This window comes from Oncorhynchus nerka, linkage group LG18, assembly GCF_034236695.1.
Source record: "Oncorhynchus nerka isolate Pitt River linkage group LG18, Oner_Uvic_2.0, whole genome shotgun sequence".
Classification (NCBI taxonomy): Eukaryota; Metazoa; Chordata; class Actinopteri; order Salmoniformes; family Salmonidae; genus Oncorhynchus; species Oncorhynchus nerka.
The window spans coordinates 20,955,616-20,983,257 of record NC_088413.1 but is presented as its reverse complement, the minus strand read 5'-3'; the positions used below and the strand labels follow the sequence as shown (position 1 = coordinate 20,983,257).

The following is a 27,642-nucleotide window of genomic DNA, read 5'->3' as shown; positions in this document are numbered from 1 at the left end:
AATGTTGTACAAATTGTATTACACCACAGTGAGACTCCATAGAATACAGACATGTCTCCTGATTGTAAAAGATGTACATCTGAAAGCAGTGGAGGCTGCTGAGGGGAGGACGATTTGTAACAACTGGAACGGAGTAAATGGCACATAGAAAACATGTGTTTGATACCATTCCACCAATTCTGCTCCAGCCATTACCACGAGCCCATCGTCCCCAATTAAGGTGCCACCAACCTCCGGTGTCTGAAAGTGGATCTTACATGCATGTGTTTTGGCATTGCGGGGAGATGGACAGATTTAGGAAATCTATACATACTGCTGCAAATAAAATATTAGATGTAGTTTGATATGACCCCGTGGCTATCTTCTTAATGCTTAGCAGGACTTTGTTCTTGATCTAAACAGAGAAAATGGGTTTATGACTATCACATACTTTGCTAAAAAATGTATTCTACCAAGGTGGGCTTCTAATTCCTGTCCTACATTTAAAATGTGGATTGACCAGGTTGTTGACTTTCTTCCTCTTGAAAAGCTCACTTGTGACGTCCGCGAGAGACGGCGCAGGTTCAATTGACTCTGGTCTCCACTACTCAACTATATTTCAAACTGGACAGAATGGGGAGATTAAGGAAATGTGTGTATATACATGCTGTAAAACAAGTTATTTGCTCGTTGTCTCAGTTAAAGCTGGAAATAGCTAACACGTTCACAGATAGTACTGCTGCAAATGTGTTGTTTGTTTATTTTTTATTTCTGCCACATCTGTGAATGTGGATTGTTTTGTTTGTTGATTGAAAAACAAGAAAACTTAAATACTTCCAATAAAACAATACAAAAACACATGGACCCAGTCTTCATATGAAAACCCCAATAGTCTGGAGCCATTCCCCTTACAACTAGGGACAGGAATTATTCCTTGGTCTGGTCACATGGTGAGGGAAAACTCCTGGCCCTGCCTATCATTATTGTGAAGTTGCCCCTAGATGCTGATCTTGGGACAGTTCTGCATTTTTTTAGGACAAATGTTTAAGCTTAGGATTGGGGAGAGGAAACTGATCCAATATCTATAACCTAGGGGAAACTTCACCTTGGAACACTCAGGGCAGCATAATATCCTGTGGCCTGCCACCAGTGTGGACAAGGAGATGCTTCTTCATGTGGCCAGACTGGGTGAAGCACTTCCCACAGTAGACACATTGAAACGGTTTCTCTCCGGTGTGGACTCTCTCATGCATCTTCAGCTGGTGGCTGTGGGAGAAGCGCTTGGTGCAGTGGCTGCAGCCGTACGGTTTCTCACCCGTATGGACCCGCATGTGCCTCTGCAGGTGCGCCGGCTTGGGAAAGGGCTTTCCACAGAGGCTGCACCAGAGCTGCCTCTGGGTGGAGTGAGACATCAGCTGTTGTGGCTGCTTTTCTATGCTTTTCGATGAAGAAGTGGAGCCTCTGTTGAAATTCGGGAAGTTGACTGGCTTCCCTCTTCGGGGAACCTGGTGGAGAGTAACCCTTGGAGATGAAAAGCTGTTTTGGGTGGACAGTCCATTGAAATCTGGCAACTTGGACCTTGATCCTACAGTTGTCCCTTGCTCTGCATGTTGAGTGTCAGGGGGACACTTCGTCTGTCCAGTCTCCATTCCTCCTCTTCCTCTGTTGTCCACAAGCTGCCTGCCATCTGAACAGATGTCTCCAGATGTCACCTCTTGGCCAGTTATGCTCCATTCTGAACTCATATCTGCCTCCACTTTAATGGGAACTGAGTCCACCATCACCACATCAGGCAGCCAGTCCAGAGAGCCAGAAGCAGACACGCTGACCCCAGAGTTACCAGTCACTCCTCTCCTCTCTGGATGTTCAGACAGCCTCTTGGAGTCTGGCCCTGCATTGTGAGGAGCATTCACAGTTGGGTTGTCAGTCTCTTGGTTCTCTGTCCATTGGGACAGGCTGTATTCTATGGGTTGATGGTCAGTTTCCCAGGTCACACCCTCAGCAACCTGATGGTCCTGTCTTGTTCTGTTGTATTGTGACGCTGGATGCTGGAACGTCTGGTTGTCAGGTTCTATATTCAGTGAGGTGTCTGGAGCTCTGTGTCTGTTGCCCTGCTGGTCCGGAAGGTCTGTGGGTTCAGTAGATGATGAAGAACCTGGTTCTGGCACAATCTTCTCACTGCACTCACTGACTGGTTGGACAATCTCTGAAATGGGTCAACGTAAAGCACAGCATCAGCTTCCTGTAGTGAAGACGGATTCTTTTTTGCCTTATTTATTAGTTATTGGTAATGACTAAGAATTTAATCAAATACGGCAATACAGATTGAAGGCTTTACTCAACATAAAGTGTATATTGTATGGACTTGATAAGTTGAACAAAAATACCTTCCGGGCTGCTGGTGCCAAGGTTCTCCATTTTGATAAGAGGCATCTCTTGCATATCTGCCATCTGTTTTGTATTCACCAGAAACAATTTATTAGAAAAACTCCCCCACCACCATTTGAAATATAAAAACAAACTAATACATTTGGGCGTGTGTATGACAACTGACCGGCATGCCCACATCCTTGTCTGTCGCTGTGCGTCCTGCGTCTCTCCAGCTGGTGGCATCCTGCGTAAAATGTCTCCCTTTACGCTCGGCACAGCGATTCTCCACTGCACCAGAAAAGAGAAACCCTCAAACGTTATATATTATACATTACCCATGATTTTTTTACGTTTTCAAAGATGGTAAAAAAAAAACTAAACAATATCCAAGTATGCCTGTTGACTTTCCTTGGAAGCTCCCTCTAGCCCGGGCAACAAGATCTGTGTCCCGCTTGCTGACAGTGTGCCGGAGGGCTCCGAATTTCTCTGCGCTTCGTCGAGAATTCTGGAATTTTGTCAGCAGCAACTTCCTCCGCAGGTTATCGATTTCTCTCTGGCTATGGGAAATTTCCAAACGTAAGGCAGCATGGCCATCATCTACAAGTTTGCTGATTTCGGCAACGGCTGCATTTGCCAAAACCTCAACGATGGAGGCTAGCTGAGCGTTAAAGGCGACTGTATCGTACATGTCCTTTGTCAATGTTAAACACTTATGATATAGTAATTTGAAACGAAGTGCTCAGTCAACGTCTTGAGACTACACCGTTTTAAGACCATAGACGTTACACTATTTTTTATAAACAAAGATTTTTCAGCTACTTCCTGGATAATTTCTCCGAAATAAAGGCTGGCTTTTCAAAATAAAGGTTGCTTACACATACGACTTATGTTCCAACATTGCCACCTGCTGCTGAATCATATCGTATGTTGCTCCTACTAAAAAGCAATCAAATGTTTTAAAAACCAGCCTGTTGTGAATTAAATAAAACACACACCGTCATCCAAAAATTATTTTACTATTTAGTTCAAGTACAAAAATACAACATCAGCATACAACTGAATTATAAAGGAATAAATACATTCCTTCAATTAAAAGTAAGTAATTTGATGAGTAGACTAAGGGTTAGTAGTCTCCAAACTAACTGAAGCACCACACTGAGAATGCATTCTAACTCTGAACAATGTAACAGTAAAAAGATATACAAAATCTGAATATAGAATGGATAAATAGCCAATGGGATTTCAGATAGTCCTCAGCAATAGCAAAACACCTAGATAACGTTTTGCTTTTTGTTTTTACAATAAATGAGAACGTTGTAAATAAAGAAATAAACATTGGTAGTAATAACATTGGTAATAGGTGTGTATGCAGTGAGCATATTAGCACATTATGTCATTCACAGTAACCTGTAAGCACAATGTACTGACTTCTCCTTTCAGTAACTACTGGGGTTCAGGATCAGATCTCTAAAAGAAACACAGAACAGATTGTCAGACACATTCCTTCATCTGGAAACATATGGTACATGAAACTGTCCTCAGAACCAACACTGCATGACATTGAATGAACAAATATATATTTTTTGCCTGTTTACCATCTGCTTTTTTTTTTTACGTATGTTGTTGTCGATACTAACCTTCCCTGTGGAGTACTTCCTGATGATTTCATTTGTCAGGATGGCATTGAAGGTTCTGCAGACCAGAGACAGGTTCCAGTAGCCTCTCTTTCCATCCACACGCAGTACGTCCCGGAAGATCCACACCAGCGACTCAAGAGGAAGCTGCAAGAAAGTGCATCATTTCAATGGTTCCAGTGTTTTAGCTGCCTATTTTGGTGAAGTGTTTGTTGTTGAACATTTGGTTCCTAAAGCAGTGGAGTTGTATATAAAAGAGGTCAGGAAAGTCACTAGGTAGGCTACATGTCAAACTCCAGAAGGCATTTATGGGTGATTCCTCACAAAACTAGAAACAACAATGATGATTTGGGGGATTTTCACTCAATTTAATCAATATTAGTGTCCCGTGGAGGAAGGATTGTTGACATTTGTATATTAAATCATATTTAAGAACCCTTCTATAGATTACATTGTGAATGTCCCCCAAATCACTGTATTTTTTTGGTTCTAGTTTTGTGAGGAATCATCATAACATAAGTATATTTATTATATGAATGGTAATCCAATCGTTATTTTCAGTTGAATCCTGTATGGAGAATCAAAAACAGCGTCAGCGGTTTGGCTAACTGGGCTATCTGAATTGTGTCCCACCCACCAACCCTTCTTTTATGCTACTGCTACTCTCTGTTCATCATATATGCATAGTCACTTTAACCATATCTACATACTACCTCAATCAGCCTGACTAACCGGTGTCTGTATGTAGCCTCTCTACTTTTATAGCATTGCTACTGTATATAGCCTGTCTTTTTACTGTTGTTTTATTTCTTTACCTACCCATTGTTCACCTAATGTCTTTTTTACACTATTGGTTAGAGCCTGTAAGTAAGCACTTCACTGTAATACCTGTTGCGGAGGCACTCCGCACTGCTAAAGCTAACTCTCTCTCCTCTGCTCTCATCCTTCTAGACCTATCGGCTGCCTTCGATACTGTGAACCATCAGATCCTCCTCTCCACCCTCTCCGAGTTGGGCATCTCCGGCGCGGCCCATGCTTGGATTGCGTCCTACCTGACAGGTCGCTCCTACCAGGTGGTGTGGCGAGAATCTGTCTCCTCACCACGCGCTCTCACCACTGGTGTCCCCCAGGGCTCTGTTCTAGGCCCTCTCCTATTCTCGCTATACACCAAGTCATTTGGCTCTGTCATAACCTCACATGGTCTCTCCTATCATTGCTATGCAGACGACACACAATTAATCTTCTCCTTTCCCCCCCTCTGATGACCAGGTGGCGAATCGCATCTCTGCATGTCTGGCAGACATATCAGTGTGGATGACGGATCACCACCTCAAGCTGAACCTCGGCAAGACGGAGCTGCTCTTCCTCCCGGGGAAGGACTGCCCGTTCCATGATCTCGCCATCACGGTTGACAACTCCATTGTGTCCTCCTCCCAGAGCGCTAAGAACCTTGGCGTGATCCTGGACAACACCCTGTCGTTCTCAACTAACATCAAGGCGGTGGCCCGTTCCTGTAGGTTCATGCTCTACAACATCTGCAGAGTACGACCCTGCCTCACACAGGAAGCGGCGCAGGTCCTAATCCAGGCACTTGTCATCTCCCGTCTGGATTACTGCAATTCGCTGTTGGCTGGGCTCCCTGCCTGTGCCATTAAACCCCTACAACTCATCCAGAACGCCGCAGCCCGTCTGGTGTTCAACCTTCCCAAGTTCTCTCACGTCACCCCGCTCCTCCGCTCTCTCCACTGGCTTCCAGTTGAAGCTCGCATCCGCTACAAGACCATGGTGCTTGCCTACGGAGCTGTGAGGGGAACGGCACCTCAGTACCTCCAGGCTCTGATCAGGCCCTACACCCAAACAAGGGCACTGCGTTCATCCACCTCTGGCCTGCTCGCCACCCTACCACTGAGGAAGTACAGTTCCCGCTCAGCCCAGTCAAAACTGTTCGCTGCTCTGGCCCCCCAATGGTGGAACAAACTCCCTCACGACGCCAGGACAGCGGAGTCAATCACCACCTTTCGGAGACACCTGAAACCCCACCTCTTTAAGGAATACCTAGGATAGGATAAAGTAATCCTTCTCACCCCCCTTAAAAGACCTAGATGCACTATTGTAAAGTGGCTGTTCCACTGGATGTCATAAGGTGAAAGCACAAATTTGTAAGTCGCTCTGGATAAGAGCGTCTGCTAAATGACTTAAATGTAAATGTAAATGTTGTATTCAGCGCACGTGCCGATTTGATTTGATTTAAATATGATATTAGGAAAGAAGGAAAGTAATTTTCTGGTTGTTCTATGTGAGATAAATCTACAGGTACTGTACTTACCTCCAGGAGATGAGGTTTCCCCAGACCATGGTACCTCTGAGCATTCTGGGAATAAAGAATAAGTGAGTGAATAGCTAGGTTCTAGAGTACTGATCTCTGAGTTGTATTGAATCAGTGAGATAATCAGACATTGTCTTTTCATTTGGCCTACCTCTCTCCCCTACCCTCTATGAGACCAAACATATTAAGCCCAACCATTGAGAGTTTACCATTCCAGTCAGCACTCTCTCTCCTTGCAACTGCTGGGTCGCCAGGTCCGTTTCCTGGGCCAGTAGTGCGCCAGTGTCCGGGAACCTGTCGCTTTGTTCTTCTTCCATGTCGATGTCCGGAAAGAGGTCATTGTCACGCTCTTCCCTCCGCCTTCCTCTTTCCTGCGTCCTAGTATAAGTGTAGCCGGGCAACGAGCTCTCGACCACCAACAGGCCTTGTTCGCCCAGGCACCGGTCGAAAGCTTCCTGGAAAGCCGACGCCGTCACGTTCACCTTGTGTTTCCTCTTCATGTGGTTCTTGAAATTCTTCTTGTTCAGTCTGATTCCGCAGAGATCGCACTGGACCTTGGTGGCACGGCACCAGGGTGGCACGTCCATCTTGGATTCGGCCAGGTATCTCCTCAGGGCCTCCTCGTTCTCCGCAGCGATGTACTCTTCGTGGTGTTTCCTCTTCATGTGAACCTTGAAGTTCTTCTTGTTTAGGATGATGCCACAGTGGTCACACTGAGTCTGTACAGGAACTGCGTCCCTTTGGGAAGGTCTTTGCGGTCTCTCGGTCTCAATCTGCGGCGTAGGAGGGCAGCTGTACACTTCGGGCGAGGAGGGTTCCGAATCCTGGCGTGTGACCGGATTGTGACTGGCAGAAGCATCTGGTTTGTCCATTGGAGGTGTGTCTGTGTTTAGAGTTTGAAGAGCGACTGGTAAGCTCGGAGGGGTGTCAGGTCTGGAGCTGGAAGGGACAGCAGGTATAGATGTGAGAGGCAGGACAGCTGTGGATGTTGAATGGGCGAGAGGTCTCTGGGCTGGAGAGGGATGTTGCTGGAGGGGCGGAGCAACAGATGGAGATTGAGCTTGGACACGGGCAGGTCTTTGAATCCCGTTCCGCTTTCTGCAAGCTCTGAAATGTTCTATAAACAACGCTTTTCTGCAGAGTACATGGTCACAATAGCTGCAGTGGTAGTGAGGGTAGTCTCTGCACGTCAGTTTGCAGTTGTAGACGATGTACTCTGACAGAAAAGGGTGACAATAAAACAATCAGTATAAAAAATAAAAAAGAATGTTAGATAGTGACTTTAAAAAGTCAAGTGTACAAGGACATTAGCATGGCATTCGTACAACTCAATTGAACAACTACAAAGCATTACTGAGTACAAGGAAATCGTTATTTTCTGACACTGCAGTTTGCAAAGTTCCCCTCACCGTCATTCTGAACTGCACTTTTCAGGTGGCTCTGGATGTGTGGGACGATCCGGTGTAACTCGTTGGGTTTGAACGCAGACGGTCGGCAGAAGGGGCAGTGGTAGAGGGAGCAGCACGTGGTGCACGGTTGTATCTTGGGAGTTTCACCAACTCGGAAACTGGTAATATGTTGCTGTGGAAAAACAAAGACAATAATGAATAGTCAATAATAAAGAGAAAAATGGTCCGAAAATCCAGAGATGCAAATTCTACATGGTCCCAAATTGGGGACATGTTCAGCAACATGCAGATACAAAATGTTTTGTATAGAAATTACAATTCTGTGTTTCCTACATTAATACATCAGAAAGCCATGCCCTGTCTACTCTACAAAAACATTATCAAAAGTATGTGGACATCTGTTCGTCCCCCCTTTGCTGTTATAACAGACTTTCCACTAGAAAAACAGCCCCAGACCATTATTCCTCTTCCACCGTTATTGTCTGACACAGTTCATACTACACATTGGGGCAGGCAGATTCTTCCTTTGGACTGCCAGATGGTGAAGTGTGATTCATCACTCCAGAGAACGAGTTTCCACTGCTCCAGAGTCCAATGGCGGCGAGCTTTACACCACTCCAGCCGGCACTTGGCACTGTGCATGATGATCTTAGGCTTGTGTGCGGCTGCTCTGCCATGGAAGCCCATTTCATGAAGCTTCTGACGAACAGTTATTGTGCTGACGTTGCTTCCAGAGGCAGTTGGTACTCGGTAGTGAGTGTTTCAACCAAGAACAGACGATTTTTACACTCTACGCGCTTCAGCACTCGGCGGTCCCCTTCTGTGAGCTTGTGTAGACTACGACTTCGCGGCTGAGCCATTGTTGCTCCTAGACTTTTCCACTTCACAATAACAGCACTGACAGTTGATCGGTGCAGCTCTAGCAGGGCAAAATTTTGACAAACTGACTTGTTGGAAAGGTGGCATCCTATGACTGTGCCATGTTGAAAGTCACTGAGCTCTTCAGTAAGGCCATTCTACTGCCAATGTGTGTCTATGGAGATTATATGGCTGTGTGCTCGATTTTATACACCTGTCAACAACGGTGTATAAAAAGAAACTGTACACATACTTTTGTATATATAGTATATTTCTATCCACAAAAATGTTATTTACTATGTGTACAGTTTCTTACCTTCCTGGGTATGTCACTGGAACTGACTATGGGGTCAGGGGTCATTGCGGGGGGCCCAGTGTTCTCATTGGAACTGACTATGGGGCCAGGGGTCAGTGTGAGGGCCCAGCCTCATCAGTTGGTGCTGTGGATACCTCTTTCCACAGAGCGTGCTGATTGCCATTGACACCGTCCACCTCAAGAGTGTTAACTGGAAAAGAGAGAGTGAGAGGTCAACTTGACCAATTCTTGGCAAATCATTAGCTCAAAGGCTGACAACAGGCATTTAGAAAAAAATCGGTAGCCTACCTTCGTCTTCGTCCGCATCATCCGCATTCGCCGCGGGTGAATCGCCCGACGAACTGTTGATTATTGGTGAGTCGCCGGTGACAGGCGTCAGCCCTTTGCCACTCACCGACCTGTACCTCGACTCCGCCAGGCTGAGTTGCTTCTCTAGCAATAGGATTTGCTCCTTGCTTTGAGAGACTTCTACACGTAACGCTCCACAGCAATCGTCCACTAACTTGCAAATCTCGGTCACAGCAGCTGAGGCTAATATGCCCATGACAGAGCTTATCCGTTGATGCAAAACACGCGTTACCGACATTTTAAACACTTGTTTTTGTGAAACCTGGTCACAACTACTGATAGCTATGACGATTCAAAATAATTCAAAACGTCTAATAAACGATTTTGTCCCCAGCTTGTTCACGAAGTAGTAATATTTGTAAGAATACCTGGATTGTTGTCAATGCGCCGCCATCTTTAATGACTGTGTCTTTGCGCACGCATCCGATCAGCGTTCAGAAAGTTTAGATAGAAAGCGCCACCTACCGCGTGGAGACTAGAATGTGCATTATCCAGAGTCAAATCTTTGAGCACTAAATATTATTTTGGGACATCTCTGACGACAGCTTGCTAGAGAGGAAAAACGAATGAATTATTCCTATGGTTTGCAGAATCATCGTTTAACATTGAGTAAATCAATGTTTTTTTTTTATTATGCTTATTGGTTATCATGTTATCATGTTATTAACTGAGCACTGGAGTAATCTTAACCACAGACAAACTATATGGAGGTTGTATTAGTCTCAAGATCTTGTGCAAAGTAAAATTATTAATTTCCAGTACATCATATATGTTTATTGTTTTTACCACAGATATAGAATGACCAAGAAAACGTGATCTGCTGCACCATCGAGAGCATGGTTGCATCACTGCCTGGTATGGCAACTGCTCGGCCTCTGACCGCAAGGCACTACAGAGGGTAGTGCGCACAACCCAGTACATCACTGGGGTTAAGCTTCCTGCCATCCAGGACCTCTATAACAGGTGGTGTCAGAGGAAGGCCCTAAAAATGGCCAAAGACTCCAGACACCCTAGTCATAGACAGTTCTCTCTGCTACCGCACGGCAAGCAGTACCGGAGCACTAAGTCTAGGTCCAAAAGGCTTCTTAACAGCTTCTACCCACAAGCCAAAAGACAATTGAACAGCTAATCAAAAGGCTTCTTAACAGCTTCTACCCACAAGCCAAAAGACAATTGAACAGCTAATCAAAAGGCTTCTTAACAGCTTCTACCCACAAGCCATAAGACTGCTGAACAGCTAATCAAAAGGCTTCTTAACAGCTGAAATCAAAAACAGCTAATCAAAAGGCTTCTTAACAGCTTCTACCCACAAGCCATAAGACTGCTGAACAGCTAATCAAAAGGCTTCTTAACAGCTTCTACCCACAAGCCATAAGACTGCTGAACAGCTAATCAAAAGGCTTCTTAACAGCTTCTACCCACAAGCCATAAGACTGCTGAACAGCTAATCAAAAGGCTACCTGGACTATTTATATTGACCCCCCGCCAATCCCACTCCTTTTTACTCTGCTGCTACTCGCTGTTATTATCTACGCATAGTTACTTTACCTACATGTACATGTTACCTTAAACGCGTGTTACCTTAATTACCTTGACTAACCTGTGCCCCCTCACATTGACTCTGTACCGGTACACCCTGTATATAGCCTCGCTACTGTTATTTTATTGTTGCCCTTTCATTATTATATATATTTTTTTTTACTTCAGTTTATTTTAGTAAATACAATTATTTTTCCTAACTACATTGTTGGTTAAGGAAGCATTTCACTGTAAGGTGTTGTATTTGGCACATGTGACAAATACAATTTGATTTGTCAGCGATGTTTTTTACCGTTGCTTATTGGAAACCCTCTTATCCAAATAAGGCCGTTAAAACATTCTGTGCCAAATGTCCCATCCAAACACACCTCTATCCACACCCTTCACTCGATTTAACAGAGCCTTAGCCAAGCCAAAGACAGGCTCAATAAAGACTCAATAAATACATTGAAGATTTTCCAGACTTTCAGTCATATCAGACCTTTTCTCATCCCATTTTATGCTGTCAACAAAAAGCACCATATCCATGTTGTTATATTGCCCCGTTTATTAAGAGACAGAGATTATCGTAGACAATACTGCCATCTTCCAGAAAGTACTAGCCTATGCAATGTCATAAAGTACTTAAAAAAATGTTTATTACAGGAAAACAATACAGGTTGAGGTACATAAAATGGGCAATTACATTTGAAATTGCATCACATTTAGCCCTTTGGCGAACACATAAAGTCACTTACAGTCAGTAGTAAACAAAGCCAATGTTGAAAGCAGTTTGAAAAGGTGTCAAGCAATTAGCAATATCTTGTTGACTAACAGCGATAGTTGTGCACGCAGATGAATGGGTATTGTGTGCCACATCCGAGGTTCCTCCAGCCCTGGCCCACTACAAAAAGACAAACAAAAATCGTAGTAATTTTATCTGGCATATTTTAACACGTCATACAGTTCTGGGACCAGGCTACCTGTCATTACTTTTCAGGTAATATCATACTAATGTGAGTGTTCCGGATTTACATTTACTATGTCTAGTCCATGAGACCAGGCGGAACATCTTTAAGTTCATGTCTTACCAGCAGATTGCAGGTACATGCAGGAGTTGCTGGTTGCGGTGCTCTGGCTGTACCAGTTGGTGTAATACATTCCTGAGCGGTCGATCCACATCCAATATCCCTGAGTAAACAAAGAGTCAGAAGTCTTACCTACAGCTTGTGAGAGCAAAATTGCAAGATTATGTTATAATAATTTTATTGCATCAAATGGTTGTCTTTTGCAACCGAATAGAGGGTTCTTATAACTCTATTGTGAACTGAAAGTGGGCCACACTGACAGGAGATTTATGATGTATTTTGGGTGATAAAACCTAAAGAGACCTCATTCCATAGCATGAGTTAATGTTTCTGTTCTATATGGTACCTGGGAGAGATGACCCCCTGGCCATACCTGGTCTCTACACAAAGATAACTGTTTTTACAGCAGATACTGTCTGCTGTGGATTTTTTGTGACCCATTCCATACATCTGTTGTTCATCATGTAGGTTGAAAGGGGTGTATCTTGGCTATAAAATACCTTTGTACTTTTATCTCAGGGCTCTCAATGAATCATCTGAGGGTGATTCATTGACCATCCATCATTATCGTAGAGCACTCAATCGATTAACTTTATATGTGTGTGTTGTACTGACCTGATCCCTTATTAATACTTAATAAATATTTAGTTTAGGTATAACTCTGACTTGAGTGATAAGTTAGCCTCCCCTCATTTGATAGTAAAGAAATTAACCACCACAAGCTGCACTGCTGTCCCTTACCAATAACAGATCTGATATAATAACTAGCTGCATGATTAAAATATCAGTAGCTATGCTGAGGCACAGAGTTTTTCCTGTTCTTGGGGGGAAGCTCTAGGACCTAGAATTGTTTCTGGTCAGGTCACTATGTCGAAAAACTCACTATGTGAAAAACTCACTATGTCGGGCAACCCTTTCTCTCACCTGGAGGTAGAATCCACCGATCCAGGCGGTGGCTCTGTTGGCTGTTCTGGTTATCTGTTGCAGGTAACGATACTCGGGGGAGGAGCTGGCGGAGGCCAGGCTGGCGCCCAGTTCATTGCAATGTTCCTGAAAGAAGAGCGGGAGGTGAGGGGTGAGACACGTACACCTAATGGTTCCTAATTGCACTTTTAATTTTTAAAATTTAAATGTAGCCTTTAGGCCTATTCAAATCCAGATAGGTCTTATTCGAAAGACATAAACTATAGAATAGGCTAAACATATTCTGTCAAACCTTGAAAGACTTATTTGCACTGTTTATTTATTCGCACTAATATAGGTTATTTTCGTAGGCTACTTATTTATTTTAGGCTGCTATACAGGCAAAATGCATGTCCTGAAGCCTATTCGTTTTTAGCATAAGCCAATTTTATTTTTTAAAGTGTTATGAAGTATGTTATAAATATCGATTTGTTTTATCTGATTGTATTTAGGATTTTTACAGTTAGGTAGGAAAAAGGCATATAGCCTAATGATAATTATCGACCTATTCGTTTTTAGCCAAATCAAATCCAATTTTATTTGTCACTTACACATGGTTAGCAGATGTTAATGCGAGTGTAGCGAAATGCTTGTGCTTCTAGTTCCGACAATGCAGTAATAACCAAGAAGTAATCTAACTAACAATTCCAAAACTACTGTCTTATACACAGTGTAAGGGGATAAAGAATATGTACATAAAGATATATGAATGAGTGATGGTACAGAGCAGCATAGGCAAGATACAGTAGATGGTATCGAGTACAGTATATACATATGAGATGAGTATGTAAACAAAGTGGCATAGTTAAAGTGTTAGTTAGCCGAAGCCAATTCAGTGTTATAAAGAATATTATAGGCTCAGGTTTTATCTGATTATTGTTGACTTTATATATAAATGCAGAATTTGTAAGTTATTGAAAATAAAGTTGTTCGTGAGACAATTCCGACAGACTCATCGTTTTTTGTTCCTGCTATTGATGCTGCAAGGGTTTATACCCGATTGCCCGTTGCGCAATTACCTCAGCGTCGAACCAGGACCGAGGAGTGTTCACAAACATGTAACACTTGGACTGGTAGCTGAACCATCCGTCAGGGCAGAACCTGCGTGCCGCTGTGAAGACGAAGATAAAATACAACAATTGTTTGACACCGTAATACAAGGAGTTGATATTGACAGGAGTATGAACTTTGATCTCATAATATAAAACATGAACGTGCATTTAGTCATACTGGTGTTTTTTTCCCTCCCTGCTAACAGAAAAACAAAAAACACTAGTCTTTCATTGCGTGACCATGCATTGCACGATGTACAGAAAGTCCGCAATCGTAGAACCAATAAAGGTGATAGTTGTTATTTTACATCATTCACCATAAAAGGTGTCAACATACCTTTAGGTGCCACAGCCACCTCTTTAACAGCCTCAGTCTGTACATCCTCCTCTGGAAAAGCACAAAAAATAAAACAGTCCTCGATATTACTATTTAGCCACCAGCAAATCACTATAGATACTATATAAAAATGTTTGTTTTCATAGGTACATTTTATAGGTGACAGGTAGTTCAAATAGTTTGTTTCGTACCTATGTGAAGTATGACAAAACAGAATGCCTCAAATATAATTGATCAACAAATGAGGCACATAATACACAACACAATCTCACACTCACTTCGTGCAAATACGTACAAACAATATTTGCAGCAGATTTCAATGTGAAGTAATTGATCAGGAAATGAGGTGATGCTCCACAATAGACAGTGATGCTCCTGCTTGATTAAAGCCTATAGAGAAGAACTGACCTGGGGCGTCACTCAGCTTCTCCTCTGCTGCAGGAGCCTCAACCTCAACAGCCTCCTCTGCTACAGGAGCCTCAACCTCAACAGCCTCCTCTGTGGAAGCACGGAAACAAGGAAATCAATTTGACTTTCATTCAACTGGGAATTGGGAGAAATATTGATTCAGTGCTCTATTACTGCTCTCAGTACAAACATAATTAGAGCTACAAACCTGGGGCACTTTTTGGCTCCTCTACCGCCACAGCATCGCTCTCCACAGGAACTTAAAGGGAAAACACAACTATTGTCATTATTCGGTAACAATGAATTACCCTGTGCTGTATTAGTGACACTGTTGAGTATTTGGCTGACTTACCTGCTGCTGCCCTAGCAGAGAGGGCGACACAAAGTAGTGCAAAGATGACCAGAACCTTCATGGTGGTGATGATGGTGGTGCTGCTTGTCTGGATGAAAAGGGAGAGAACGTGTTGGAGAATCGACTAGAGAGAGTGATACACAATCATTTCAGACTATCACTAGACAAGAGTATTTCCCCACAGAAGACAACCTTAAAAATATAGCTGAAAGTTCATCATCACCACAGTAAATACATACATCTAAATGGAGAAAGGGAGAGAAAATAAGACAAGTTGACACTCGGGAACAGACACTATAGGACTCTTACCTGTTGTAGTAGGTAAATCACTGTTGTTCTCCTCAGGTACTCTTCCTCAGGTAGACCAGTGATGGAGTGATGAGTGTAGATTTCTCCGTTGTTTATGTACTGTTCTGTCCAGCATGATTTCACTGACGCACGTGCTGTGAATTACGAAACAGCATTGGACTTTGACGGTTTATGATTTTGTATTTAGACTTCAGATGAAAAATCCCAGACTAGGAATTCAAATATAGCACTTTCAAGGTCAGCAGAACATGGCCAGCCCCTGTTTGAAGGTGTGTTCCTGTAAGAGATTGCAAAATAACACAAATGTCCTTATTGTGATTGTGTATGGAACTTTGCCAAGGAAGTCATGTTTATTATTTCCCGACCATAAACCATTTCCTTTTCATCCAAGGAGTGGGTCAGACATGAAAGGATTTAGTTTGACTTAAATTAAATACAAAATTGAAGCAATATCATCAATGTCAATATAATACCAATATCATTATATTATACATTTTATATATACTATATGGCTTTGTGTACATACTTCAGATCTGATTTCGAAATCAAATACAGCATTTATCAAGGACAAGGACAAGAATGTGTGTTCCAGTAAGTGATGATAAAACCATAATTGTGATAAGGAAATTGTACACATGGAAAATCAATACGGACATGGATTGATTCAATTTACAGTACGTTTTTCTCAGCACTATTGACCTTGAGATAACGTAGGGGTATGTTCATTTAGTTATAATCACTTTATTGTTCTTTTGCAGCGATTTGTCTAACATTTCCAGTCTCTCCAACTTAAAGCTGCAATCACCAGTTGAAACAATAACAAATCCTGCCCTGTTCCTGTAAAAAGCTGAGGGATGGGGTTGTAAAAATGTTACCACTCGGAAATTCACCTTCCATCGATCACAATGATAGTTTTAGCCATGTTTTGAGGCTATATAGTGTTTGTTTATACTTACTTTATTTACACTCATTGAAGTAAAACAAGTTTATATTTTGGATTATGATGGGTTACGACAGTTGACCTAAACTCAGCATTTAGGAGTTATATTCTTCAAGAATCAATGGGTACATAGCATTAATTTATTAGTCCAAAAATGGATGTAGCAACAGCAGATTGCCTCTTCAATGTATGTTTGTATATCGGAGGGACAAAAGCAGTAGACCAATTTCCATCCTGTATGGAATGTCTTTATCTTATTTCTTGAAAAGACAATCCACATTTACAATAAATCTTTACTGACAACATGACATAATAGATGACAACAGCCTAAGTCAAAAAGGTTTTGTCGTGCCCTTTTCACGACTGTCTTGGTGTGTTTGGATCATGACAGATCGTTGGTGATGTGGACACCAACAGTATACTAAATTAAGTGGGGGAAAAATACCAAATGATTAGGGTGATGCACATGGGCTACTAACATCCTACTACACAACATACACTTAGTAGTCTAATGTCCATTGCAATAGACTAGCATCTTTTCCAAGCTGCTTCACAATGCAGAAACAGGAGATAGGCTCCTGCTCCTATGAGGCGTTTCCGGCTCGCAGAAGCCAAGGCTACTTACGACACAGGCAGCTGGTGGCACCTTAATTGGGGAGGACGAGCTCATAGTAATGGCTGGAAACACATGGTCTCCATGGGTTTGATACCATTCCAGTCACCACATATTGATGATACATTTAAGTTAGTCTGAAACATAATATTTTTTTCATGTCCGACTCACTCCTTGGATGACATCAAGTCAGTTAAGGAAGTAGTTTATGGACAGCAAAGAATTAAAGGTGATCTCCAGGGCACCGTTCCAGACATGATCACAATAAGGACATTGTTATTATTTTACCACCTCTTACTGGAACACAGTAAGTGACATTGATAAAGGCTGTATTTTAATTCCTAATCTGGCAGCCTGGTCTCAAAGACTAGACGTAACATAGTAAACCCAAATTAGTATGATATGTTACATTTGTATGGTTACATAAGACAGAAGGTTACTTCAGGCAAAAACAAAAGAAGGGTGGTTGGTCAAAAAATAAAGTAGGGTGGTTGGTCGGGGTGGATGAGTGGGCATATAACATGAATGTCTAGCAACCCAAAGGATGTGTATTCAAATCTTATCATGGACAACTTGACCATTTGCGCTAATTAGCAAATATTTACTACTTTTTAGCTACGGAGCAACTACTTAGCATGTTAGCTAACCCTTCCCCTAAACTTAAGCTTTCAACCTAACTCCTAACCCCTAACATGACTAACGTTAGCAACCTAGCTAACATTAGCAACCTAGCTAAACTGAGCGACTTAACTAACATTAGCCACAAAAAAATGGAATTCGTAACACATATGTTTTGCAAATTCATAACTTTGTACGAATTGCAATTTGTAACATATCATACACATTTTTATTCATACCATATAAGATGAAAGGGATGATCCCAAAAAATTTAAACGAAACGTAACATACCATACTAACGGCAGTGTCCTGCATTTACTTTTACTATGTTATGTCTACCCCCGAGTCCAGGTTGAAACTTGAATTTTTCATCTGAAGTATAAACACAAAGCCATAAAGTGTCAAAGTCCAACGCTGTTTCGTCATTCACGGCAAGTGCATAAGTGAAAGTTTGCGGGACACAACCGTATATAAAGAGAGTACGAATCTCCACTCATCACTCCATCACTGGCCTTCCTGAGGAAGAGTACCAGAAGAAAACAGTGATTTACCTACTACAAAAGGTAAGTCCTACAGCATCTGTTGCCGAGCGTCGACTCATTCAACATGGCTTATTTTCTCTCCCTTTCTCCATTTAGATGTATGTATTTACTGTGGTGATGATGAACTTTCAGCTATATTTTTAAGGTTGTCTTCTGTAGGGAAATACTCTTGTCTAGTGATAGTCTGAAATGATTGTGTATCACTCTCTCTAGTCGATTCTCCAACACGTTCTCTCCCTTTTCATCCAGACAAGCAGCACCACCATCATCACCACCATGAAGGTTCTGGTCATCTTTGCACTACTTTGTGTCGCCCTCTCTGCTAGGGCAGCAGCAGGTAAGTCAGCCAAATACTCAACAGTGTCACTAATACAGCACAGGGTAATTCATTGTTACTAAATAATGTCAATAGTTGTGTTTTCCCCTTTAAGTTCCTGTGGAGAGCGATGCTGTGGCGGTAGAGGAGCCAACAAGTGCCCCAGGTTTGTAGCTCTAATTATGTTTGTAGTGAGAGCAGTAATAGAGCACTGAATCAATATTTCTCCCAATTCCCAGTTGAATGAAAGTCAAATTGACTTCCTTGTTCCATGTTTCTGCAGAAGAGGCTGTTGAGGTTGAGGCTCCTGCAGCAGAGGAGAAGCTGAGTGACGCCCCAGGTCAGTTCTTCTCTATAGGCTTTAATCAAGCAAGAGCATCAATGTCTATTGTGGAGCATCACCTCATTTGTGCATCACATCATTTCCTGATCAATAACAATTTCTTCACATTGGTACAAAACAAACTAATTAAACTATAGTCCATGTATAAAATATTAGCTATGAAAATAAATATATTGAATCTCATTGTCTGTCATTTGCTGGTGGCTTTCAAAGTGATATTCTTGTCTTATTATGTGTTTAGGTGTCTTTTCAGAAGATGAGAATGAGGCAGTTGAGGTGGCTGCAGCAGCACCTAAAGATAAAGGTAGGGACTCTCCATGATGAATGATGTTAAGTTAACCATCACTGGTTCTACTATTGATGCCTGTGTATACCGTGCAATGCATGATCACAGTGAAATATTGTTTTGGTTTCTGATCAGCAGGGAGGGAAAATCACCAGCATGACTAAATAAACATTCATGTCTTACATTATGAGATCAAACGTTTTTTTTTTTTTGGAAAGTTCATACTCCTGACAATATCAACTCCTTGTATTGCGATGTCAAATCATTGTTGTATTTTATCTTCGTCTTCACAGCGGCACGCAGGTTCTGCCCTGACGGATGGCTCAGCTACCAGTCCAAGTGTTACATGTTTGTGAACACTCCTCGGTCCTGGTTCGGAGCCGAGGTAACGCACTTCTCAATGTAATATATTTAGTGTCGAAAATCTTGACGTGAATATGTTACTATGACTGCAAATGGTTCACTTTAAAAAAATGTGCGTTTGTGTCTGTATAATGTAATGTCACTATGAGGGAGCGCAACACGTTTGTTCATGTGCAGGCCTCTACTGTGTGAGTGTGTGCACGTGTCTCACCCCTCACTTCCCCGCTCTTCTTTCAGGAACATTGCAATGAACTGGGCGCCAGCCTGGCCTCTGCCAGCTCCTCCCCCGAGTATCGTTACCTGCAACAGATAACCAGAACAGCCAACAGAGCCACCGCCTGGATAGGTGGATTCTACCTCCAGGTGAGAGAAAGGGTTGCCCTGAAAACCTCCGCCATCTAAGCATACGTAGCGCCCCAAGTTTTTCTGACAGTGACCGGTGACCGGTCAAGAAACAGTTCCGGGCCCTAGAGTTTTCCCTCAGAGCACATGGCCGGGAAACACTCTGAGCCTTGTGTTTAAATAGCTTCTGATATTTTAATCATGATATCAGATCTGTTAGTGGTAAGGGACAGTAGTGCAGCTAAGACTTCTGACTCTTTGTTTTACTCAGGGAACTTGGATGTGGATCGACCGCTCAGGAATGTATTACACCAACTGGTACAGCCAGAGCACCGCAACCAGCAACCCCTGCATGTACCTGCAATCTGCTGGTAAGACATGAACTTAAAGATGTAGCATAGTCCCAGAACTAAGCCGATGAAATGACCGATATTACTTTTCTTTTGTCATTTTTCCTTTGGTAGTGGGCCAGGGGTGGAGGAACTGCGGATGTGGCGGACAATTACCATTCATCTGCGTGCACAACTATCGCTGTTAGTCAACATTGCGAAGATACTGTTAATTGCTTGACACCTTTTCTAACCGCTTTCAACATGGGCTGTTTACTGACTGTAAATGACTAAGTGTTCGCCAAAGGGCTACATGTGATGCGATTTCAAATGTCATTTCCCATTTATGTACCTCAACCGTTATTGTTTTCCAGTAATAAACATTTTTTTAAGTACTATGACATTGTATAGGCTGGTACTTTCTGAAAGATGGCAGTATTGTCTAAGACCGGTACATTTGCTTTTTAATTCTACGCATATAAAATAGATCAGTATAAAGGATTTGAGACGAGGACAAAAAGACTGGAGGGTCCTCAATTTATTAAGCCTCAATTTACCCATTTATCGAGATCTGTCTTGGACTTGACATCTTTATACTGTACATGGCAGAAAAGTGAGCCGTAAAAAAACCTAATCTCAAAATATGGTGGGGAAAGATAAAATGGCACCTTTTTATAAGTTGTTCTATTCAAACAAAGCTTTTTACAATTAACGTAGGTCATACACAACCTGGAGAAAGTGCAACTAGTTCTTGTCATTAAAACAATATTTATTTTCACGAAAACAAAGTGACAGTGACAACTTGTTCAACTCAAATTCTGATGTACATTTCTGGTTGTCATTGACATGACTATTATCATGAATAAATGTCACAGAAAAACCATAAATCTCAAGGTTAAATGTATCTACGTCTTGTAATAACATAACTCATGTCAAATGTCCACCCGTTCGTTTTCTGCTGGCTTCTTGTGACGGTGATAGCGCACCAGCCACTAATGAAAATGAGGAATGTGTAGGCCTATACCGCCACCTACTGGGCTCCATTGGCATAAACGACCAAGAGCAAAGGGAGTTGATTGAACTACTGTAGTAGGCTGGCTACACCTATAACATGAAATAAATCGGGGTTCTACTGTAATCAGTATAATTTACGAACCAAATAAAAGTAACTCTGGGAACTCACATCTGTCCAATCACCCGGCCAATGTTATCTGATCATATTTCGGCAATCAAATTGTTTTAAATGGGGCGACAGGTGCGTTCTTGGGGCAGCAGGTAGCCTAGTGGTTAAAGGGCTGGGCCAGAAACTGTAAAGGTTGCCCGATGGAATCCCTGACCTGACAAGATACGTATCTGTCATTCTGCCCCTAAACAAGACAGTTTACCCGCTGTTCTAGGCTGTAATTATAAATAATACTTTGTTCTTAACTGTCTTGCCTAGTTAAAACAAATGGCTAATGAATAGAATGGGTTAATGAACTTGAATGGGAACGCCATTCTATTCATATGTGTTTAATTCTATCAGATAACTTAAACACAACTAGGCCTTGGCATTCAACATATGGTATATGTTTGTGGAGGGGGTAATTGTCTAAGGCAGTTGTTCCCAAACATTTTATAGTCCCATACCCCTTCAAACATTCAACCTCCAGCTGCGTACCCCCTCTGGCACCAGGGTCAGCAAAACACAAATGTTGTTGGTTTGCCATCATTGTAAGCCTGCCACACACAAACTATACAATATTTGTATTAAACATGAGAATGAGTGAGTTTGTCACAACCCGGCTCGTGGGAAGTGACAAAATTGCTCTTGTAGGACCAGGCCACAAATAATAATATAATAATTATCAATAATTTTGCTCTTTATTTAGCCATCTTACATATAAAACCTTATTTGTTCATCAAAAATGGTGAATAACTCATCACCTTGACATTGTCCGTAAGCTTCAGTTCATTTCCACACAAAAAAAATCATACAATGATGGCGAGACCTGTGTGTTGGAATCTAGATTCAGATCATTCAGGTGAGAAAAACCTCGTCATCATGCTTCCTGACTGGTGGCTCCTGAGATTCCTCTGTTGCTGTGGAGGTCCTCTTTGCTGCCTGCCCTTTCAACCCTCCTGCAGCCATCTGTAACGACACATTCATACTGCTCTAAATAACAATAACAAGGCCATTTCATCAAAAACAATAGAGTGGTATAGTTTGGCACACACTCAGACACCCACACACACACTCTCTAAAGGTGACATACCTTGGTGATGAACTCATCTTCTCTCTTGGTCTTTCTGGCCCAGAGGTTTGTGACTTTGTCATACCAGTGCTGCTCCCCGAGTTTGTGACAAACCCTCATTCTCTATGCACATCATGGCCATGTTCTGGTGGAGCTGATCGTCCAACTTTTCCCCTTTCACAAAGTCATGAATGCGCTTCAGGCAGGGGAAGCTTTCCTCCACGTCAGCTGAGGTCACTCCAATGGTCGCCACAAGGCACATCAGCTTGTAGAGCTCTGGTAGTGGGTTCTTCTGGGACCGGATGTAACAGATCCATTCACAGAGCTTGTGGCTGTCCTGCTGCTGTCCTTGGCCTATGTAGAATGCCTTCAGGTCCACTCTGAGCCTGTCCACGTTGAAGAAGCCCTCGTAGAGCTTCACTGGGCTATCCACCACATCTGTTGCGAAATGGATGTTCATGTCAGTGAACTTCGCTGGATCCAGCAGCTCGAGGAAGCGTAGGTCATCCAGATGTGCGTAACAAACCTGGATCTGAGAGATGACGGTTTCCAGAGCTTCGTAGTACACAGCCTTGAAGTGTGTCAGAGGGTCTAAGTCATCCGTCTACTTGAGACTTTTGCATGGGTGTTGAGCCAATCTCTCAGCCTTCTGGTAGACACTGTCAAAGGCAGAGTCAGACTTCTTGCTCTGGATGTGTTGAACCAGCTCCTCAATGCTAGCTTTGCAGGCTGCCACATCCATTGCTTTGTGCTTCAGAGTGTCAAATGCAACATCAATGTTGGAGAAAACCTGGCGTAGGTGAAGAGCTGGAACAAACTGGAAATCCTCAAGTTTCAAAACAAGATTGTTTGCTTCATAGGATGATTCGCCATTTACCCAATCCAGGTTCCCAATGTGGTTGATGGTGTCGTAAAATGCGTGGTAGGTGTTTGCCACCTCACTGAGTACGTCCAGTGGTAGTCGGTCAGCATTCACCTCACTCCAAGTTTCATTGAAGAACCTCAGTCGGTGGGGAACAAACATGAGGGGAATGACCTCGGATCACAAAATATCAACTTCAGTCAACAGTGCTGAGACGGTGTGAGTAGGAGTTGACGAAGACAGTGTTGTGGGCCATCTCCCTCACTTTTTCCGTCTGCATGTTTAGCTTGTGAGCAGACACGGCCCATCCATTGTAAGACTGTACCACAAGTTTTTTTCACAGTCATGGTCGGCCATTTCCATACATATAAGGTCAGAAAGTAAAATATATAAAAAGTTATTCTAGCAATACTTAATACCCAGACCAAGTGAAATACGTATTGTCAAGAACTGTTTTCCCAATGAAATACAACAGTATATGTTATGCTATATATGTGGACAGAATCAGGACAGAATACAATATTTTATCATTACAACGTTAAAGCATGGATTGGATATAATGTACACAGTGAATACCAGCTGATTTGTCAAAATTACATTTGTTAAAACAAACAAATAAAATATATGTAGGCTAATATTTGTAGTACAGTAAAAAAGGTCAGTAGGGAAAACGACCTTGATCAGAATAAACTTTTCACTAGCCGCAAGGTCAAAACTGGCTATATCGTAAAAATGTATGTATTTTCATTTTTGCTCTTCATGTTAAGGTTAGGGTTATAGGTATAAGAATAGCAGTGTGGTTAGGTTTAAAATCAAAATGTAAGAAGAGAAACTGTAGAAACGGGCGGGTTTATGACTTTGTAGCTGTGGAAGCTAGTGATGACCAATAAACTTTGAGAGAAACCCAACTCAACAGGGGGAGATCTATTTCTGTCCAATCAGAATGTGAAGGGGAGATTTGGCTTTGTGTGTCAATCCCCTCACACTATTGTTACCGCCACAGTAATGATAGAAGTTGTAGTAGTAACTGTCGATGTAATTCGTAATCGTGCAAATTAAAATGTCAGCTAAAATGTAACTAAACATTGATCAAATTACCTAAAATAACAATGTGATATTATAAGAAAAAACAATAAATATTTGCACAGGTCAATCTGTCCCACACACATGTAGACACTTTACTAGAAACTCTCAAGTCTCCTCAACAAAGCAATAGAATACGCACAGTTCAACAAACTTGGTTTTAGGTTTAGAATTTCCCCCATGATAGCACAAGACCACTAGCATGGGTACCAGTCTGTTTAGCTAACATACCACTCCTTGTACTCTGTGCCATTGCCAAACAATAACGTTATTTCCAACAACAAATCAGCAACTCCTCACAAAATCCAGCTGCATATTAAACGCTGAGATTGAAGAAAGGCCCGTCTCTGTGGCCCATAGCACAAGGAGTGGAACGGTAGCTAAACAGACTGGTACCCAGACTACAGGACCACAACATCCTAGTCAGAACGCAGATTAGAATGTTACGGCCATGGAACATTTGGTGCCAACAAGTAAACATAGACGGTCGTTTGCTGTAGTCACTCTGTGTATCTACAGCTCTTTAATCTATACACAAGTGTTTCTCCAGGCAGTGTTTCTGAGTGAAACACTTGCCACACAGCTCACAGCCAAAGGGCTTCTCCCCAGTGTGAACCCTGTTGTGAGTTTTAAGGTTACAGAGGTAGGCAAAGCTCTTGCCGCAGTAGTTGCAGATGAACGGACGCTCCCCCGTGTGAGTGAACTGGTGGGTCTTAAGAGTTTGTTTCGTACCGAAAGCCTTCCCGCATATCTCGCAGCCAAAAGCCCTGCTGTGACTGGTGGAGTGTGCGATGAGAGCTTTCTTATTGTGAAAGGTCTTGCCGCACGTCTCGCAGTCCAACCTTGAACCGAAGCCATGAGCTGCCACCATGTGATTCTTCAGGCTCTGGGTGTGGCAGAACACCTTTCCACACTCCCCGCACTCGTGATTCCCCTCCCCTCCCCTGTGACAGAGCTGGTGCTTCTTGAGGTTGTTAATCTGGGAGAAACCCTTGCCGCACTGCTTGCAGACGAACGGCCTCTCCCTCGTGTGAACCCGCTCGTGGATTATCACCTGGCTACGGTAGTTGAAGCGTTTGTTGCAGTATGAACAGGCGTGCATTTCCCTGCCCGTGAGGTGGTCGACCATCTTGTTTTCTGCGACACTGGGGGTGAAGCTGACGGTGTCGCTCTCTGACCCCGGCTCAGACTTGACCCACATCTCCAGCTCCTCGCTGAAGTCTTGGCTGGTGTCTTCTTCCTCGGGCTCTGCTGTGGAGCTGTGGTACGCCTCTGACTGGCTCTCGTCCATGGCCTGGAAATCATCTTTTAGGGACAGGCCACCTGCAGAAACAGTGAGAGTCAAGTGACGGTTTTTGAGCATATGTTGACAATGACAACGTAGTTTAGTGGAAGTATCAGAACAACATGCGTTTTAACATTCAAGATAGTTTTCATTTAAAGTCGGTTTTAACATAAGATAAGATAGATAAGCTAACAACTGGTTTATCCCTGTTGGGAAATGTTGGTTGCGGCTCCTAGCATACATACATGCACATATTCAAATAGAGAAGGGCCAGTAAACACAGGTAAAAAAAGTGCAGTTCACACAACAGAACACTGTCAACATAATCACAGTGTTAGTAGTAATTGTCAGATATAACTACCATTTCCTTCTCCACCGATAATGATGTGCTCTGCTTCCTCCGGGTGACTAGCCTCCACAACCTCCTCCGGCCTGTCCTCACCTTTAGGGTCTGGTTGTAAAATGACCTGTTTCACGTCAGGACACTGCAACAAATAGGAGGTTAAATGTTTAAACTATCATTATACCACTTCTATAACATACAAGCCATTGCACTCCAAAGCTAACGTTGTTCAGTTTGTGTCCACATACAACATGGGTGAGTAACTGCCACTGACCGACAGGACCTTCGTATTTTAGATCAATACTTTTCTCTGACACACTGGGTTTCTAATGTGATATGAAAACATGGACTGCTACACTCGCTATTCATTAGTTGTCAATATGCCGTTAAAGATTTTTTTAAATTGGGCAATTTGGTAAAACAAGAACATAATGAAAGCTGTTGTTCCATCCTAGTCTTATAATTAATTTATACAATACACCATCCATATAGCTATGCCAACATTGACATGCAGCAGTTCAGGGACCAGACACCATAAATATGAGTGTTAACCAACTTCTTCCTTCACTGTTCTGCGCTGCGGTGCACTGGTTTCTCCCAATTCGATGGCAGCATCCACTCCATAGTGCCTCTCACTCACAACCAACTGCTTGTCCGGAAACCAGTGGTCCCCCACGCCTTTATTATTCTCTGCACACAACAATAAAATGGTGATATTTGCTACTTATAGTGACTTTCAACATGCATGATTACACAGAGCTAGCTACAGTCGCTACAAGAGAACATCGTCACACTCAACTTACGGATCTCGTCGCAAAGCTGAACTTCTAAAGATATATCAACAGAAGAGGTGCCCTGCTTTGGTCTCTCGGTCCCGAGCTCGATTTGCATACAGTACAATGCCTTCCGAAGAGCGTCGTTCTCTCCCTGTTGTCGGGATATCTCCGAGAATAGAAGGGCAGAACTGTAATCGACCAGTTTTGTAATCTCTGCAACGGCAGACGTCGTCAGCGTCTCCATAATTGAAGAAAGTTGTGCCTGGAAAGACCCGTTTGGACACATGTCGACAGTTCTGACGAGCGCTCAATACACGGAAATCTCACGATTGCTGAATGGTCGACGTTGATCAACATCCGGTAGAGAAGACTAAACTCAATTCTACGATACAAACATGTACCTTTTGCTCCAAAGATTTCTCCATGTCCCTTCGATAGCTCAGTTGGTAGAGCGGAGGACTGTAGAACGCAAAATGCTGAAATCCTTAGGTCGCTGGTTCAAATCCGGCTCGAAGGAGGAATCTTTTTCATCAATGCGCCCCCCAAAATATTTTTACCTGTTGTTCGCACATCCCCCTATAGAGAATAATATGTGCATTTCCAGTTTCTTAAAGAATAGTCAAGGTGTACGAATCCAATCATACAGAAGAATTCAAAACACTTCAAGTTTATCCACAGTTCTCTAAAATCCATAACTCAGTTGCTAGAGCGGAAGACTGTAGAACACTAAATGCTGAAATCCGGATCGAAAAAGAAACCTTTTCCTACCGCATAAATACGCCTAAAAGATATACATTTGCCTGTTGTTCGCACATTCCCCGATAGAGAACAAACGTGCATTTCCAGTTTCCTAATTAAAAAAGAATCCAAGCTAACTCACAAATGAGGGAAAATGAAGTCAGTTGGTAGAGCGGAGGACTGCAGAACAGCGAATGCTTATATCCTTAGATCGCTGTTTCAAATCCGTGTCGAAGGAGGATATTTTTGTATTCATGTCATAAATGTAGCATTAGCCATGGATTTATTCAAAAGTACACAATGACTTATAATATATTTTTATAGTGGTATTGATAGATTTGCAATGTAAAATGGTATGTATG

At 42.6% G+C, this 27,642-nt stretch overlaps 4 protein-coding genes, 1 non-coding gene and 1 pseudogene across 5 annotated transcripts; 2 read left to right on the top strand and 4 right to left on the bottom strand.

Moving 5' to 3' along the window:
- Window positions 1-729: 729 nt before the first annotated feature.
- LOC115117531 (zinc finger protein 37-like) lies at window positions 730-3,257 on the bottom strand. Its single transcript, XM_065003693.1, has 4 exons — window positions 2,731-3,257; window positions 2,534-2,637; window positions 2,367-2,430; window positions 730-2,185 (listed from the first exon to the last, which is right to left on the bottom strand). Exons 1-4 carry the CDS (start codon window positions 3,035-3,037, stop codon window positions 1,095-1,097), a joined length of 1,566 nt encoding a protein of 521 aa, XP_064859765.1. The 5' UTR covers window positions 3,038-3,257; the 3' UTR covers window positions 730-1,094.
- An 89-nt stretch (window positions 3,258-3,346) lies between these two features.
- LOC115115694 (uncharacterized) lies at window positions 3,347-9,669 on the bottom strand (annotated as a pseudogene).
- A 1,726-nt stretch (window positions 9,670-11,395) lies between these two features.
- On the bottom strand, window positions 11,396-15,374 carry LOC115115692 (ladderlectin-like). Its single transcript, XM_065003253.1, has 9 exons — window positions 15,268-15,374; window positions 14,959-15,046; window positions 14,815-14,865; window positions 14,607-14,696; window positions 14,199-14,249; window positions 13,829-13,920; window positions 12,771-12,896; window positions 11,850-11,949; window positions 11,396-11,662 (listed from the first exon to the last, which is right to left on the bottom strand). Exons 2-9 carry the CDS (start codon window positions 15,017-15,019, stop codon window positions 11,589-11,591), a joined length of 645 nt encoding a protein of 214 aa, XP_064859325.1. The 5' UTR covers window positions 15,020-15,046; window positions 15,268-15,374; the 3' UTR covers window positions 11,396-11,588.
- Window positions 15,375-17,921: 2,547 nt separating this feature from the next.
- LOC115116184 (ladderlectin-like) lies at window positions 17,922-20,357 on the top strand. Its single transcript, XM_065003692.1, has 9 exons — window positions 17,922-18,001; window positions 18,230-18,317; window positions 18,412-18,462; window positions 18,580-18,636; window positions 18,881-18,943; window positions 19,219-19,310; window positions 19,526-19,651; window positions 19,902-20,001; window positions 20,095-20,357. The coding sequence occupies exons 2-9, from the start codon at window positions 18,257-18,259 to the stop codon at window positions 20,166-20,168; spliced, it is 624 nt and encodes a 207-aa protein (XP_064859764.1). The 5' UTR covers window positions 17,922-18,001; window positions 18,230-18,256; the 3' UTR covers window positions 20,169-20,357.
- A 1,446-nt stretch (window positions 20,358-21,803) lies between these two features.
- Window positions 21,804-27,489, bottom strand: LOC115118484 (zinc finger and SCAN domain-containing protein 2-like). Its single transcript, XM_065003691.1, has 5 exons — window positions 26,570-27,489; window positions 26,323-26,456; window positions 25,785-25,908; window positions 22,215-25,461; window positions 21,804-22,090 (listed from the first exon to the last, which is right to left on the bottom strand). Exons 1-4 carry the CDS (start codon window positions 26,826-26,828, stop codon window positions 24,662-24,664), a joined length of 1,317 nt encoding a protein of 438 aa, XP_064859763.1. The 5' UTR covers window positions 26,829-27,489; the 3' UTR covers window positions 21,804-22,090; window positions 22,215-24,661.
- trnay-gua (transfer RNA tyrosine (anticodon GUA)) lies at window positions 26,971-27,059 on the top strand. Its single transcript is given in 2 exon segments — window positions 26,971-27,007; window positions 27,024-27,059. It is a non-coding gene; the product is annotated as a tRNA-Tyr (tRNA).
- Window positions 27,490-27,642: the final 153 nt, after the last annotated feature.